The 16,111-nt window shown below is 39.4% G+C and overlaps 1 protein-coding gene across 2 annotated transcripts in view; it reads right to left on the bottom strand.

Annotated features, from left to right (window-relative positions):
- Positions 1–19: 19 nt before the first annotated feature.
- Positions 20–16,111, bottom strand: part of WDR3 (WD repeat domain 3) — a 40,435-nt gene continuing 24,343 nt past the window's right edge. For both annotated transcript variants that reach the window (XM_032628577.1, XM_032628586.1), the window contains exons 20-27: positions 15,932–15,982; positions 15,343–15,408; positions 8,330–8,422; positions 7,801–7,848; positions 7,090–7,133; positions 5,321–5,449; positions 3,817–3,910; positions 20–3,538 (exon numbers count right to left, since the gene is read on the bottom strand). In XM_032628577.1, the coding sequence (XP_032484468.1) occupies positions 3,383–3,538; positions 3,817–3,910; positions 5,321–5,449; positions 7,090–7,133; positions 7,801–7,848; positions 8,330–8,422; positions 15,343–15,408; positions 15,932–15,982 (681 nt within the window). In that variant the 3' untranslated portion in view covers positions 20–3,382. The remainder of the gene's footprint in view (positions 3,539–3,816; positions 3,911–5,320; positions 5,450–7,089; positions 7,134–7,800; positions 7,849–8,329; positions 8,423–15,342; positions 15,409–15,931; positions 15,983–16,111) is intronic.

Raw genomic sequence — 16,111 nt, 5'->3', positions numbered from 1 at the left:
CAGAGTACTGCAGACCAGGTGGCTTAAAACGATATTTATTCTCTGACAGTTTGGGGTATTCTGACAGTTTGGCGGGCCAGACATTTGAAATCAAGGTGGCAGCACGGTTGGTTCCTTCTGGAGGCTCTGAGGGAGAATTTGTTCTATGCCTCTTTCCTAAATTCTGGTGGTTGCCAGCAGTCCTTGGTGTTCCTTAGCTTATAACTCACTCTGATTTCTGCCTCTGTCCCCAATGGCATCCTTCCCTGTGTATTTCTATATGTCTCTCCTTATAAGAACAATAGTCATTGGTTTTAGGGGCTACTCTAATCTTGAATGACCTCATCTTAACTTGATTGCATCTGTAAAGACCCTATTTACAAATAAGATCACATTCATAAGTCCTGGTAGACATGAGTTTTGTGGGGATAAACTCAGTACAGTCCACCCTCTGGTTCCCCAAAACTTATACCCATCTCACATGCAAAATGCACTCACTCCATCCCAATATTTCCCAAAGTCTTCACCTATCATGGTGTCCTCTCCATCTATGGACTTGTGAAACTAGAAACAAGTTGTCAGCTTGCAAAACAGCATAAGACATTCCCATTCTAAAAGGAGAAAATGGAAAGAATAAAGGAGTCACCGATTTAAGTGTTTGCAGTGCAGCGGGGCAGATTTCCTAAGGTTTCAAAGCCTGAGCATAATTATCTGTGTCTTGATCTGCCCTCTGGGCCAGAGGCTTCACCAGCACCCCTCTCTAGACCCACAGATGCCTTGTGGGCCCCCACCCTCTCAGTTGTTAGCCTGGGACAGTCTTATCCTCTGGGCACCCCATTTCCTGCTTATAGAAGTCCAGAAGTCTGGCAGCCTTCCTTCATTTCTTGTCTCTGTCCGCCAGGCCAAGCAGGCAGTGTTTCTGCTGATAGAACATTCTCAAAAACCATCAGTCTTCACGGATATCAAGGAGATCCACACCATTAGACGTGAGGGTTCTCCACAGGTCCTTCCTGGATAGTCTCACCTCTGTTCCTAGCTTCTGCTGAGATGGTTGATTATACTCATGGTCACAAATCTAATTTCTCCACTAGGTTTTCCAGCTGCACCCCTGATGAACTCTCCAGAGCATGCCTTAGCATTTCCTGCAATATGGACTGGCTGTGAATTTTCCAAATCATGTTCAGGTTCCTTTTTGCTGACCATTTCCTTCCTCAGTTTATCCCTTTCCTCTTGTTTACTATAAGCAGCAAGAAACCAGGACACATCTTCCATGTTTTGCTTGGAAACGTCAGCTGGAAATCCAATTTCATTGTTTGTAAGTTCTACTTTTTACCCAAAAGCAGAACACAATTCAGCCAAGTTTTCTTGGCCACTTCGTAACAAGGATCACTTTTCCTCCACTGTCCAATAACATATTCTTCATTTCCATCTGAGGTCCTAGCAAAATCACCTTTAATGTTCATATTTACTACCAACATTCTGTTCATGTAGGAATTCTCTAAGATGCTTGAAGTGTTCTTTACTTTCCCCATCACTTCCTTCTGAACCCTCACCAAAGTGCTTTTACTGTCCATTATTTCTACCAAGTCTCTTCAAGGTAATCTTGACTTTCTTCTATCATGTAGCTCAAAATTCTTCCCGGTTTCACCCATTACTTAATTCCAAAGCCACTTCCGTATTTTTAGGTATTTGCTATAGCAGTACCTCACTTCCTGGTACCACAATTTGTTATCAGTTTCCTGAGGCTGCCGTAACAAATGACCACACTGGGTGGCTTAAAACAATGGATATTTATTCTCTTGCAGTTTAGGAGGTCTGAAACCAAGGTATTAGAGAGTTTGTTCCTTCTGGAAGCACTGAGGGAATTTGTTCCATGCCTCTTTCCTAGTTTCTGGTGGTAGACAGAATCCTTGCTGTTCCTAGGGTTGTAGCTGCTGTCACTCCAATCCCAATTTCTGCCTCTGCTGTCATGTGGCCTCCCTCCCTGTGTCCTCACATGGCATTTTTTTTTAAATTTTAATTTTACTGGAGTATAGATGTACAATGTTGTGCTAGTTTCAGGTGTACAGAAAAGTGATGAAGTTATACATATATTATTCTATTTTAGATTCTTTTCTCATAGAGGTCATCACACAACATTGAATAGAGTTCCCTGTGCTATACAGCAGGTCCTTGTTGGCCATCTACCTTATATATAGTAGTGTATGTTTATCCCAAGCTCCTGATTTATCCCTCCCCGCCACATTTCCCCTTTGGAAACCATAAGTTTGTTTTGATATCTGTAAGTCTGTTTCTGTTTTGTAAATAAGTTCATTTGTATTTTTTAATTAATTCCACACGAGTGATATATGATATTTGTCTTTCTCTGACTTACTTCATTTAGGATGATAATCTCTCGGTTCATCCATGTTGCTGCAAATGGCATTATTTCATTATTTTTTACGGCTGAGTAATATTCCACTGTATATATGTACCACATCTTCTTTATCCATTCATCTGTCAATGGACATTTACATTGCTTCCATGTCTTGGCTATTGTAAATAGTGCTGCAGTGAACATTGGGGTGCATGTATCTTTTTGAATTATGGTTTTCTCCAGATATGCCTGGGAGTGGGACTACTGGATCATATGGTAGTCCTATTTTTAGTTTTTTAAGGAACCTCCATACTGTTCTCCATAGTGGTGGTACCAACAGTGTAGGAGGGTTCCCTTTTCTCCACACCCTCTCCAGCATTTATTGTGTGTAGACTTTTTGATGATGGACATTCTGACCAATGTGAGGTAGTACCTCATTATAGTTTTGATTTGCATTGCTCTGATAATTAGTGATGTTGAGCATCTTTGCATGTGCCTGTTTTTTTTTTTTTTAACGTAGAGCTGCATGAGCTGTTTGTATAGTTTAGAGATTAATCCCTTGTTGGTTGCTTTGTTTGCAGATATTTTCTCCCATTCTGGGGGCTGTCTCTTCATTTTGTTTATGGTTTCCTTTGTTGTGCAAAAGCTTTAAGTTTAATTAGGTCCCATTTGTTTATTTTTGTTTTTCCTTACTCTATGAGGTGGATCCAAAAAGATATTGCTGAGATTTATGTCAAAGGGTGTTCTTTATTTTCCCCTAAGAGTTTTATAGTGTCCGGCCTTACATTTAGGTCTTTGATCCATTTTGAGTTTATTTTGGGGTATGGTGTTAGAGAATGTTCTAATTTCATTCTTTTACATGTAGCTGTCCATCACATGGCATTCTTATAAAAGCAAATCATTGGATTTAATCTTATCTAGAATGACCCATCTTAACTAATTATATTTGTAAAGACCCAAATTCCAAATAAGATCATTCATAGGTTCTGCTGCTTAGTCTGGAAGGCCTTTTCAAGAAAAAGTTGAAAAAGGCACCACATTTCAGTTCTAAGTCAATGTTAAAATCAGCTTCTCCCTCTTTTTCTTTTTCCTCTTCTTTTCTTCCAAGTGGCTGGTAGCATCAGCAAAAAACATAACTTCACTTTTTGCCTCACATTCCCTCTTGAGATAATCAAGACCTGCCATGTTGAAGCCGATAACATCCTGAGAAAGAATACAAGAGAGATTAAATAAACTTCCTCTCAATTCAGTTCAATATCACAGCATATGTGAGTCAGGGGAACCAAAGCTTCATGTGTCGTTACTCATCCTTCCCTATGTTTGTTTTTTTGTCTACTAGCTCTAACAAAAACCTCATCTTAAATATACATGCATGTCAGGTCAGTATCACCAAAGATAGGGCACAGCACACTATGCTACTTGTAAGTAACATACATGCTAGAATTTTCCCCTCCTTGTTCTGTCTCTACAAAGATACTTACCCGGACTTGGCTGACTTTTGAAATAGTTGTTTCCCTTAATTTTTCAATCACTGGCACAAGCATTTGGTTGCTAGTGATCTGGCCAAAGTGAATCCTAACAAAAATAAAACCAGGCATGTCACAAAGAAGGATAGTGGTTCTAGCTCTACCTATCCCTTCTAGAACTAGCAAACAGACAAAATGTCCAAAAAAAAAAACATTTTGCCGATCATGGGAATACAGAAATGCTTCTATGAAAAAAAACTAAAGAAGTTTCTTCCTACTATTCAGTTCTATCCAATAACAATTTTTAAAGTACTTACTATCCTAACATTCAACTCATTTGCAAAGCTGACTCTTTGCAATCTACCCGGTGGCCATAGATTTTGACAACGGCATTCTATGGAACGATCAGAGGAAAATGAGCCTTCTAAGAATTGCTAACTCAAAGATTTATTAATATTTCAGCCAAAAAAAGAGATGATCAAACTCTGACCTAGAGTACCAAGATGCCCTTGATGATTCATGCTCCGTTAACCTCCACATTCACCCTCACCCTCAGTTGTGACCTGCCATATCTACCTGCAAGGTAGCACCCATCTACCACCCCAATATGCTAGAAACATTCACTGTGTTTCTCTTAGAATCAGTAACCCCGATTCAATAGCACATATGCCATAGCAATTAAAAAATAAACTGTAAATATGACAACGGAATAATATAAACATATTGTTCTTCATTTGCTACTATCCTGAAAGAAATAAAGGAATGAAGGGTTAATGATCATGAAAAACGGCCAGTTCACCAAATACACCTGTTTTCTTTTTAACTATTTGGTATTGGCTGAGCAGTTTCTGATTTCCTAATTAATAGCATTTTAAGGAATGTTCAAATTTGCCTCTATTCCTGTCCTCTGATATAACAGCTTGAGACTGGGGGACAGAGTGGGAGATAAGAATATATTACGCCTTTGTAAATATATTTTCCCTCTGTTACATATTAATAAGAATTCTTCCTATTTAAGAATATAATCTAATGAACATTTTCTTTATGTTTCTTAGTTCCCTCCAAATATGCCCCTATCCTTCCATTTGTACTTGTAGAGACCTGGGAAATAAACTGACTACTCCTTAAAATGCTATTATGAAAACAAAACCATTTAGTTTAAACTCAATAGTCAAAAAGAAACACTGAGGCAGACTGGCTATTCAGAGATGGGCTTTCAGCAAACTAACTAGAACCGGAGCTGCTACCTTAGACTGTAACCTGGAGACCTCCGCCTGCCTGAGCATCCTTAGCAACATAGTACCTCATGCTACTTAGAGTTGGGTCATCACTATCTGCATTTTACGAGCAAGACTGACTCCAAAGGATAAGAATTATGTCAGGCAGCACTGAAATTCCCAACAGCCTCTGAAACGGAAACATCACATTTCTTAATCCCAAAGCATGGACAGCTTCAGGTGAGGCACTACTGGAGCAGTTATGCAGATAAGACATGATATTCTTTTGGAAAGGACGTTACCTGAGGAGAAAGAAGAGGCACCTACATAGAAGTTCAATATCAGAGCCGAGCTGGATGAATTCATTAAAGAGCTTAAGAATGTCTGGGACGTAAGAGAAAGGCAGCACAAGCAGAGATTCTTCCAGCTCACTGAAGAGGAAAAAATAAACATTAAAAATGCCACGTTTCTTAACATGGTCAATTTAAATATCTTTTCCTCTCCTATTTTTTTCTTCTACTTTTATACTTGAGTAGATCTTACCCATCCAGAGTTAAACATACATCAGTATTATGAATGGTTCTCTCTTTTCAACGTTTTGGTTTTTTATATTTAGTATTTTAACCTACTTGATGCATTCTGGTCCATGGCAGGGTAGGAGAATCTGTTTTTCTTTCAGATAACCAATTTCTTTAAAGCCTTTTGTTGTATATCCCATCTTTATATGATACTTCTTTTACCATTTATTGAGTCCCTCTATATCATAGAGTGTTCTAGGGCTTTAGAGTCTGTTTTCATAACTGATTCTGACAACAATCCTGTACTGTTTTAATTTTGCATTTTTACAGTTTTTTAATCTAGGAGAACAGCTCCCTCTTGTTCTTTTTCTGGTTTGTTTTACTTTTCTTGAGCTAGTTCTATTATCATTTCATCAATTCCAACTAGAACTCTCAAGAGGATTTCAATTGGGATCACAAACCTATAGACTAGTTTAAGAAAAACCAAATCTTTAAAACACAGAATCTTCCCATCTAGGAATGCATCGTACCTCCATTACTCTAAATTTTCTTTTACATTTCTCTAGCAAAGTTTCATTATCTTAGATAGGTCCTGTTTGTTTCTCGTATGGGATATACTCAGATATTGTGATTTGTTATTAAAAAAATGATAACTCTCAGTAGATCAAACTCAAATATTATTTCAAAAATGAATGACAAAAGATATAAAAAAATTCTTAAAAAACCGGTAAGAGAAACAACTATAAAGCACAAGAAAAGGAAAGTAAAAATTCACAGGAAAAAATACAAATGGCCAACAAATATAATAAAATTTTAACTTTGTTAATTAAAAAGGAAAATAATGCAGTACCACCTTTTGCCTCTCAAACCAGCAAAGAATTTTTTAAAAGCTGGTAAAAGTCATTACAAGCACTCTGACAGTAATTAAGCAACATAAACCTTTAAAAAGCTCATGTCCATTGATTAGTTAATAGACTGCTAGGACCCTTAAGAAAAATAATCAATGATGATGACAAAAATTTATATATAAAGGTGTTTACTAAGGCAGTATTGATAACAGCCAAACACATATGCACCACCCAATAGTAACTATATATACAATGGAATATTTTGAACTAATTCAATGATGTGTTTTTGAAGAATATTACTAAAGTGAGCAAGTGCTCAGGAAATATTCTGTGAAAAAGGACAGGATATAAAAATGTATACATATGATTCCAACTGTGTATGTATACAGAAAATAAGCCAAAGGAAATATACAACAAAAAATGTTAGCAGTTGGTACCTGTGACTGAATTATAGATGATTTCATTACCTATGATATAAAGTAGCACTGCCCTTCATTTGTGCTTTTTAAAAGTATTCAATATCTCCCTTCATATTTTAGGAGGAACCTTCTAGTTCTAATTCAAAAAGAACATTATAATGAATTATTTTCCATCAAAATTTTGACATAGTTAAACCTCTAAAGAAGATAACCATCAATTATAATGTCTGTTTATCTCATGTTCGGTAAATGGTATTAGCTGTAGTAACTGTGCACCGGCACTCACCTTGACTTGATTCCTTTAAAAATCTCCAACACATAAGCTGAAGGCTATAAAGGAAGTGTGACAGCATTAGTGATACTCTTGATTTCTTACCTGAAGCTCTCTAATTTCCATCTCCTGAAAACCAGGGATATCTCTCCTTCTTATGAGAAACTTCTAAAAAGGGCAGTACGTGCACGGGCTTAGACTGAGTCAGATCTGGGTTCACAATCCAGCTCTGCCACTTATCAACTATGTTCCCTTCGATCTGTAAGTCAGAACAATCTCCTATCTATAAAATGAAGACACACTGACTCACATTACTATTGTGATGAATGAAACATGCAAGTATTGAGTAATTAAAGATCACTAAAAGCATACATTGTCCCAGTATTCTCCCTCTCTCCTCTTTTATCTGACTAATTTATATCAACTTTTCCTCCAAAAACTTCAGTTTCAATGAACAGACTCTTCAGAGGGCTGTGGATACTAAACATAAATAAGCACTAAAAAAAGAATGCCAGTCCAGTCCAACCAGAAAGGATGACTTGAAGTTACACTAAAATGGTCCTTTTGAAATACAAAATGTCTTAGAGGATTCCAGCATTCAAGAGATTTTTAATGACAAAGTATTTCCCAATATGTCTATTCTAAAATCATAACGCCTCTTCACTTCCTCTCTTGTGCCTGAAAGTAACCTTAGAATAACCAAGGGGAAACCATTTGTCTACTCACAGAGATACTGCCATAAGCCATCAGGATGGGGTTGATGGGAAGAGGAACCTATGAAGAAATTATTAAATCAAGTCATTAAAAAACAAGCCTTTGATAGTGCTTATCACAGGCAGGGTCATAACAATATTTTGCACTTTTGAAAAGAGAGACCCTAAAAACTGACCCTGAAGAATTATTAAATTATTTAATAATAACTTTTAGCTTCAATACTGCTTATTTATGAATGAGTCTGGGCAATACATTTCATCTAGAAATCCGAAATGTTTACCCTGCCTCCCAAACAAAAGGAGGAATCTGGGTTTTTAACTCAATACAACAATCACCATGATCTCAAATTAACTATCCTTGGCTTTTTATTAAGACAAAGCTTCTCAATTCCTTCCTTCTAATGTTTGAATTAGAAAAGATTCTACTACATTTATCCCATTTCCTGATCTGAGTTAATAAATCCCCAAATGATGTTTTTTTCCTCAGGAGTTGTCTCCATTTATAAATGTTTCTCAGACCATAACTTAATGGACTGTCTTACCTCTTTCCCTGCAGCTTTACAAATGGCTTTGTGTTCTCTCATTTTTGCAGTTTCTTCTCGGTATAGCTCAATAGCCTCCATGATCCTCTCAGCCTACACGGATGATGGCAAAGGACAGAAGTCATCACAACAAACTCACCATCCCACAACACTGAAAATGGAAGGCCTGACGAAAAGTTACCAAATGAAATTGCTTGAATCAGTTTAATAAAAATGTGCCAATAGTGTGCCAAACAGCATTCAAAGATGTCTTCGGGGTTTTTTTTGTTTTTTTTTAAATTTTACTTATTTTTGGCTGCATTAGGTCTTCGCTGCTGCGCACAGGCTTTCTCTAGTTGCGGTGAGCGGGGGCTACTCTTCGTTGCGGTACGCGGGCTTCTCATTGTGGTGCCTTCTCTTGTTGCGGAGCACAGGCTCTAGGTATGTGGGCTCAGTAGTCGCAGCACGCGGGCTTAGTTGCAGCATGCAGGCCCTAGAGCATGCAGGCTTCAGTAGTTGCAGCACGTGGGTTCAGTAGTTGTGGCTCGTGGGCTCTAGAGTGCAGGCTCAGTAGTCGTGGTGCATGGGCTTAGTTGCTCCATAGCATGTGGGATCTTCCCAGACCAGGGACTGAACCCGTGTCCCCTACTATGACAAGCGGATTCTTAACCACTGCGCCAGAGGGAAGTCCCTGATTTTTCCTTTTTAATTTACAAGGAGACTGGGTCATGGATTCAGGTGAGACTACAAGTGGACACACTGAGTAGGGCAACTCCCAGGAACACCTGAGAGGTGCCACTTTCAGGAGATCAAACTTTCCTTTCTAGAAACCAGGCACTGATCCAACAGATTCAGCACTACTTCTGTCCTTGGTTACAAGGGAGGAAAACAGAGGTTATGATCTTCATCTGTAAATTTCATCAACTTTTTGCCACAAAAGGCCTATCTGGTTGGGATCCTATTTAAAACTGAGATACAGGGGCTTCCCTGGTGGTGCAGTGGTTGAGAATCTGCCTGCTAATGCAGGGGACACGGGTTCGAGCCCTGGTCTGGGAGGATCCCACATGCCGCGGAGCAGCTAGGCCCGTGAGCCACAACTACTGAGCCTGCGCGTCTGGAGCCTGTGCTCCGCAATGGGAGAGGCCGCGATAGTGAGAGGCCCACGCACCGCGATGAAGAGTGGCCCCCGCTTGCCGCAACTGGAGAAGGCCCTCACATGGAAGCGAAGACCCAACAGAGCCCAAGATAAATAAATTTTAAAAAATAAAAATGAGATACAGGAGAGTGATCAAGATGGCAGAGTAGAAGGGACGTGAAGCTCACCTCCTCCCACAACTACATCAAAAACATATCTACATGTCGAACAGTTCTCACAGAATGTCTACTGAATGCTGGCAGGAGACCTCAGACCCCTGAAAGGGCAAAGAAAATCTCCATGTAACCAGGTAGGACAAAAGTAAAAAAAAAAAAAAAAAAAGAAAGTAAGGAAGTCATCGGGTCAGGACCTGCGCCCCAGGCAGGGAGCTGTGAAACAAGAAAGGTTCCTGCATCCTGGGAAGTGCCCTCACCGGCAGGGAGATCAGCCAGGACAGAGGGAGCGCTTCAGAGCTTTGGAGGAGAAAACAGCAACCAATCTGCAGCAGCTAGAATAGAGACCTGCACAGAGGGTCAGTGCACCTGCTCTACACTCCCCAGCCTGAGATGCACGTCTGCCAGAACGGGCAAGGGCTGGGTGTGGAAACTTGGGCTTCGGAGAGGTGCTGTTGTGTGGGCAGTGTGCGAGGGGAGGCCCGGGAGCCACCCTGCAGCCGTTTTCCCTGAGCGAGCTCTCAGGCGGCAGGACACGGCCTACATGAGCTCCAAGAGTGATCATGAGCTGCCTCTGCTCCCATCATTTGCTCCGGGGTCACACATGAGCCACCACTGCCGCTGAGAACCCCACGACCAGGCACCAGACACTGCATCTGCACACCCTCTATTAAGGGGATAATGGCCGGCACACGCTGAGCAAAGAGGCAACAGGCATCCATACGAAAATCAGCCCCTGCACCAAAAATATTAAACCCACACAGGCTACACAGGGATGCTCCCACATAAAAAGAGCCCTCCAAGACCACAGTAGATAGACCTCTTCAGTCTAACAGACACTGATTTCAAAAAGGAGATAATGAAAATACTGAAGGAATTAAGAAAGGCTATCAACAGAAATGCAAAGTACTATAAAAGGGAACTAGAAACAGTAAAGAGGAACCAAGAAAAATTAGAAAACTCATTTGTCAAGACAAAAACTGAACTACAGGCAACGAACAGCAGAATAAATAATGTAGAACGAATAAGTGACCTGGAAGATAGAATGATGGAAATCACCCATCAGGACAGCAGACAGAAAGCCAAATGAGAAAAAAATGAAAGCAATATAAGAGACCTATGGGATAATATAAAGTGTACCAATCTACACATAATCGGGATTCCAGAAGGGGAAGAGAAAAGGGGACTGAAAATGTATTTGAAAAATTATGGCTGAAAACTTCCCAAGCCTAAAGAAGGAAACAGATAAAGCAGGTACAGGAAGCACAGAGGGTCCCAAACAAGGTAAACCCAAACCTACACCAAGACATATTATAATAAAAAAGGCACAAGTTAGAGATGAAGAGGATTCTCAAGGCAGCAAGGAAAAAAACAGTTAATTATAAGGGAACCCCCATAAGGCTATCAGCAGATTTCTCTACAGAAACACTGCAGGCCAGAAGGGAGTGGCAAGATATATGCGAAGTCCTGAAAGGGAAGAATGTGCATCCGAGGATACTCTAGCCAGCAAGATTATCATTTAGAATAGAAGGAGGGATAAAGAATTTCTCAGACAAGCAAAAACTAAAAGAATATAGCAATACTAAACCTATCCTGAAGCAAATATTGAAAGGTCCTCTCTAAGCAGAAAAGTAGGAAGAATATATAGGGAAGAGAAAATTCACAATTGGAAAACAACTCACATAAATAAGCCAGTACACAGATTAAAAAATAAAATTTTTGTGAACGTGATGATACCACAATGAATAGCAAAAGCATGAACGTGAAGATGTAAACAGGACATCAAAATCATAAAATGTGGGTGAGGAGAGTAAGAAAAGGTAGATTTTTCTTTTTTTCATTTCCTAGAATGTGTTTGAGCCTATATGACTACCAGTCTAAGGCAAGTAGATATAGGACGGGGTTAACATACTTGAAAAACAGGATAACTACAAATGAAAAACATACAATAGAGTCACAAAAACCAAAAAGAAAAGAATATAATATGAAAGAAACTCATCAAACCACAAAAGGAAAAACAAAGAAAAAGGGACAAAGATGAAATATTGAAAGGGAGGGAATGTAAAAAGATATTTCATGCAAACAGAAATGACAAGAAAGCTGGGGTTGCAATACTCATATTGGACAAAACAGACTTTAAAACAAAGCCCATAAAGAAAGACACTATATAATAATAAAAGGATCAATACAAGAAGAGGAGTTTACGCTCATCAACATGTATGCACCCAATATAGGAGCACCCAAATACATAAAACAAACACTAATATACAGGGACTTCCCTGGTAACACAGTGGTTAAGAGTCCGCTTGCCAATGCAGGGGACACGAGTTCGAGCCCTGGTTCGGGAAGATCCCACATGTCACGGAGCAACTAAGACCATGTGCCACTACTGAGCCTGCGCTCTAGAGCCCACAAACCACAACTACTGAGCCTACGTGCCACAACTACTGAAGCCTGTGCACCACAACAAAGAGAAGCTACCGCAATGAGAAGCCCATGCACCACGACAAAGAGTAGCCCCACTCGCTGCCACTAGAGAAAGCCCACATGCAGCAACGAAGACCCAACGCAGCCAAAAATAAAAATAAATTTAAATAAAAAGAAAATACTAGGGCTTCCCCGGTGGCGCAGTGGTTGAGTCTGCCTGCCGATGCAGGGGACATGGGTTTGTGCCCCGGTCCGGGAAGATCCCACATGCCGCGGAGTGGCTGGGCCCGTGAGCCATGGCCGCCGAGCCTGTGCATCCGGAGCCTGTGCTCCGCAACGGGAGAGGCCACAGCAGTGAGAGGCCCGCGTACCACAAAAAAAAAAAAAAAAAAAAAAAAAAAGAAAATACTAATATACATAAAGGGAAAAACTGACAATACAATAGTAGGAGACTTTAAAACCCTACTCACATCAATGGACTGATCTTCTAGACCAAAATCAAGGCAACAGAGATCTTAAATGACACAATAGAATAGTTAGACTTAATTGATATTTTCAGGACATCACATCCAAAAAAACCAAAATACCTTTCAAAATTGCAACCCAAAACTAAAATACTTAGCAAAAGACCTGACCAAGAAAGTGAAAGACTTATACACTGAGAACTATAAAACCTTAATAAAGAAAATTGAAGATGATTCAACGAAATGGAAAGATAGGGACTTCCCTGGTGGCACAGTGGTTAAGAATCTGTCTGCCAACACAGGGCACACGGGTTCGAGCCCTGGTCCAGGAAGATCCCACATGCCGTGGAGCAACTAAGCCCATGTGCCACAACTACTGAGCCCACGCTCTACAGCCTGCAAGCCACAACTACTGAGCCCACGTGCCACAACTACTGCAGCCTGCGCGCCTAGAGCCCGTGTACTGCAACGAAGAGTAGCCCCCACTCACCACAACTAGAGAAAGCCCGCATGCAGCAATGAAGACCCAATGCAGGCAGAAATAAATAAATAAATTTATTTATTTTTTAAAAAAAGAAATGGAAAGATATCCCATGTTCTTGGACTGGAAGAATACTGTTAAAATGGGCATACTACCCAAGGCAATTTACAGATTTAATGTGATCCCTATCAAATTACCCATGACATTTTTCACAGAACTAGAACAAATAATCCTAAAATTTATATGGAACCATAAAAGACCCAGAATTGCCAAAGCAATCCTGAAGAAAACGAACAAAGCAGGAGGCATAACCCTCCCAGACTTCAGACAATACTACAAAGCTACAGTAATCAAAACAGCATGGTATTGGCACAAAAAGAGACATATGGATCAATGGAACAGAATAGAGAGCTCAGAAATAAACCCACACACCTACTGTCAAGTAACCTTCAACAAAGGAGGCAAGAACATACAATGGGAAAAAGACAGTCTCTTCAGCAAGTGGTGTTGGGAAAACTGGACAGCTGCATGTAAATTGATGAAGTTAGAACACACCCTCTCACCATACACAGAAATAAACTCAAAATGGCTTAAAGACTTAAACATAAGGCATGACACCATAAAACTCCCAGAAGAGATTATAGACAAAACATTCTCTGACATAGATAGTACCAATATTTTCTTAGGTCAGTCTCCCAAGGCAATAGAAATAAAAACAAAAATAATTAAATGGGACATAATCAAACTTAAAAGCTTCTGCACAGCAAAGGAAACCATAAAAAAAATGAAAAAACAACCTACAGAATGGGAGAAAATATTTGTGAACGATGTGACTGACAAGGACTTAATTTCCAAAACATACAAACAGCTCATACAACTCTATAACAAAAAACCAAACAACCCAATTGAAAAATGGGCAGAAGACCTAAACAGACATTTCTCCAAAGAAATACAGATGGCCAGTAGGCACATTAAAAGATGCTCAACATTGCTAATTATTAGAGAAATACAAATCAAAACTACAATGAGGTACTACCTCACAGTGGTCAGAATGGCCACATTAAAAACTCTACAAATAACAAACGTTGGAGAGGATGTGAAGAAAAGGGAACCCTCTTACACTGTTGGTGGAAATGTAAGTTGGTACAGCCACTATGGAAAACAGTATGGAGGTTCCTCAAGAAACTAAAAATAGAATTACCATATGATCCATCAATCCCACTCCTGGGCATATATCCAGACAAAACTCTAATCCAAAAAGATACGTGCACCCTTATGTTCATAGCAGCACTATTCACAATAGCCAAGACATGGAAATAACCTAAATGTCCATCAACAGATGAATGGATAAAGAAGATGTGGTACACTAGAGGGGTGGGATAGGGAGGGTGGGAGGGAGACGCAAGAGGGAGGGGATATATGTATACATATAGCTGATTCACTTTGTTATACAGCAGAAACTAACACAACATTGTAAAGCAATTATACTCCAATAAAGATGTTTAAGAAAAATAAAGATGTGATACAAATGTACAATGGAATACTACTGAACCATAAAAAAGAACAAAATATGCCATTTGCAGCAACATGGATGCAACTAGAGATTATCATACTAAATGAACTAAGTCAGAAAGAGACACAAATACCATATGATATCACTTATATGTAGAATCTAAAACATGACACAAATGAACCCATCTACAAAACAGAGACAGACTCACGGACATAGAGAACAGACTTGTGGCTGCTTTGGGGGAGGGATGGAGTAGGACGTTGGGGTTAGCAGATGTAAGCTATTATATATGGAATGGATAAACATCAAGGTCCTACTGTATAGCACAGGGAACTATATTCAGTATCCTATGATAAACCATAATGGAAAAGAATTTATAAGAATGTATATATAACTGAATTACTTTGCTGTACGGCAAAAATTAACACAACATTGTAAATCAACTACACTTCAATTTAAAAAAAAGAGTCTATAATCAAAAAAGCAAACAAACAAACAAAAAAACCCCCACTTATTGCTCACCCCACCCCTGTGATTCACATTCAGTAGGTTTGGGCTAGGGCCTGGGAATTTTCTTTTCTAACAAGTTCTCAGGGGATGCTGATGCTTCTGGTCTGGGGGCTCCACTTTGAGAACTACTGCCATAAAGTAAAGGAATTCGAATAGGGGCTCTTAACACTTATTTGGTGATTTTAGGGTCAAATCTAGAAAAAGGGCAATTTCATGCTGTTTTTATTTCTTATAATTATTTCCTTTGTGTTTTTCTTTAGATTTTAATAAAATACTTTTTGGAAATAAAAAAAAATTAAAAATGAGATACTGCATTCTAGTATCAACTTACTGCTTTGACCGTTTCAATAGTTTTCTTTCCAGTAAAGTAACTGTCACCTTGAGTCTCTCCCGGAACCTGCCAGGAACAGAGAGATCCTTTAACAATTTCATTGACAGGTGTTAAAGAGCCAATAAATTAATCTTATATCCAGAAAAGAACAGACATTACTACGTTACGATGACTGTTACATGGTGTTATCAGCTACCATTAACTGAGTACTTAGTGTCAGACACTATGTTAAATGTGTTATATGCATTATCGGAAGAATACCCTGCTCTACAACACGTTCAAAGACAACGCCCAATTTCTCAATTTTTTTCTGATTTTTGATTTACAGTGAAACAACTGCCTGAAGCCTCCTTTAAAAAAAAGCCAGAACGACAATCATTCAATACCAAATCTGGTCAATCATTTGTCCCATAAAATCAGGATATACAGCTGGATTAGGAAGGACTACACAGATTCCTTCCCGTATCAGCTGTGCATGACTCTGACATCTAGTCCCAATTCTAATCCCATTAGAAATTCTTGAAATTACAGTAAATTCCAATAAGATAATTACAGGACACAGTCTGAGGGTCCTGAAAGATTTACTTACTACTGGTTGGTCTTCTTTGGCCACACTCTCCTCATATTCTGCTTCCCTTTGCTGACAAGAGATAGATATGAATGAATTTCAAAGAAAAAACATGACCCCTATGTGAAGTGAAATGAGACAGTGAGAAGCTGCTTCTTTCACAATCCAACCCCCTTATGGCATCTCTGTCTCCGCTTGGCT

Source organism: Phocoena sinus, chromosome 1 (assembly GCF_008692025.1).
Source record: "Phocoena sinus isolate mPhoSin1 chromosome 1, mPhoSin1.pri, whole genome shotgun sequence".
Taxonomy (NCBI): domain Eukaryota; kingdom Metazoa; phylum Chordata; class Mammalia; order Artiodactyla; family Phocoenidae; genus Phocoena; species Phocoena sinus.
This window is presented reverse-complemented; position numbering and strand designations above follow the sequence as displayed.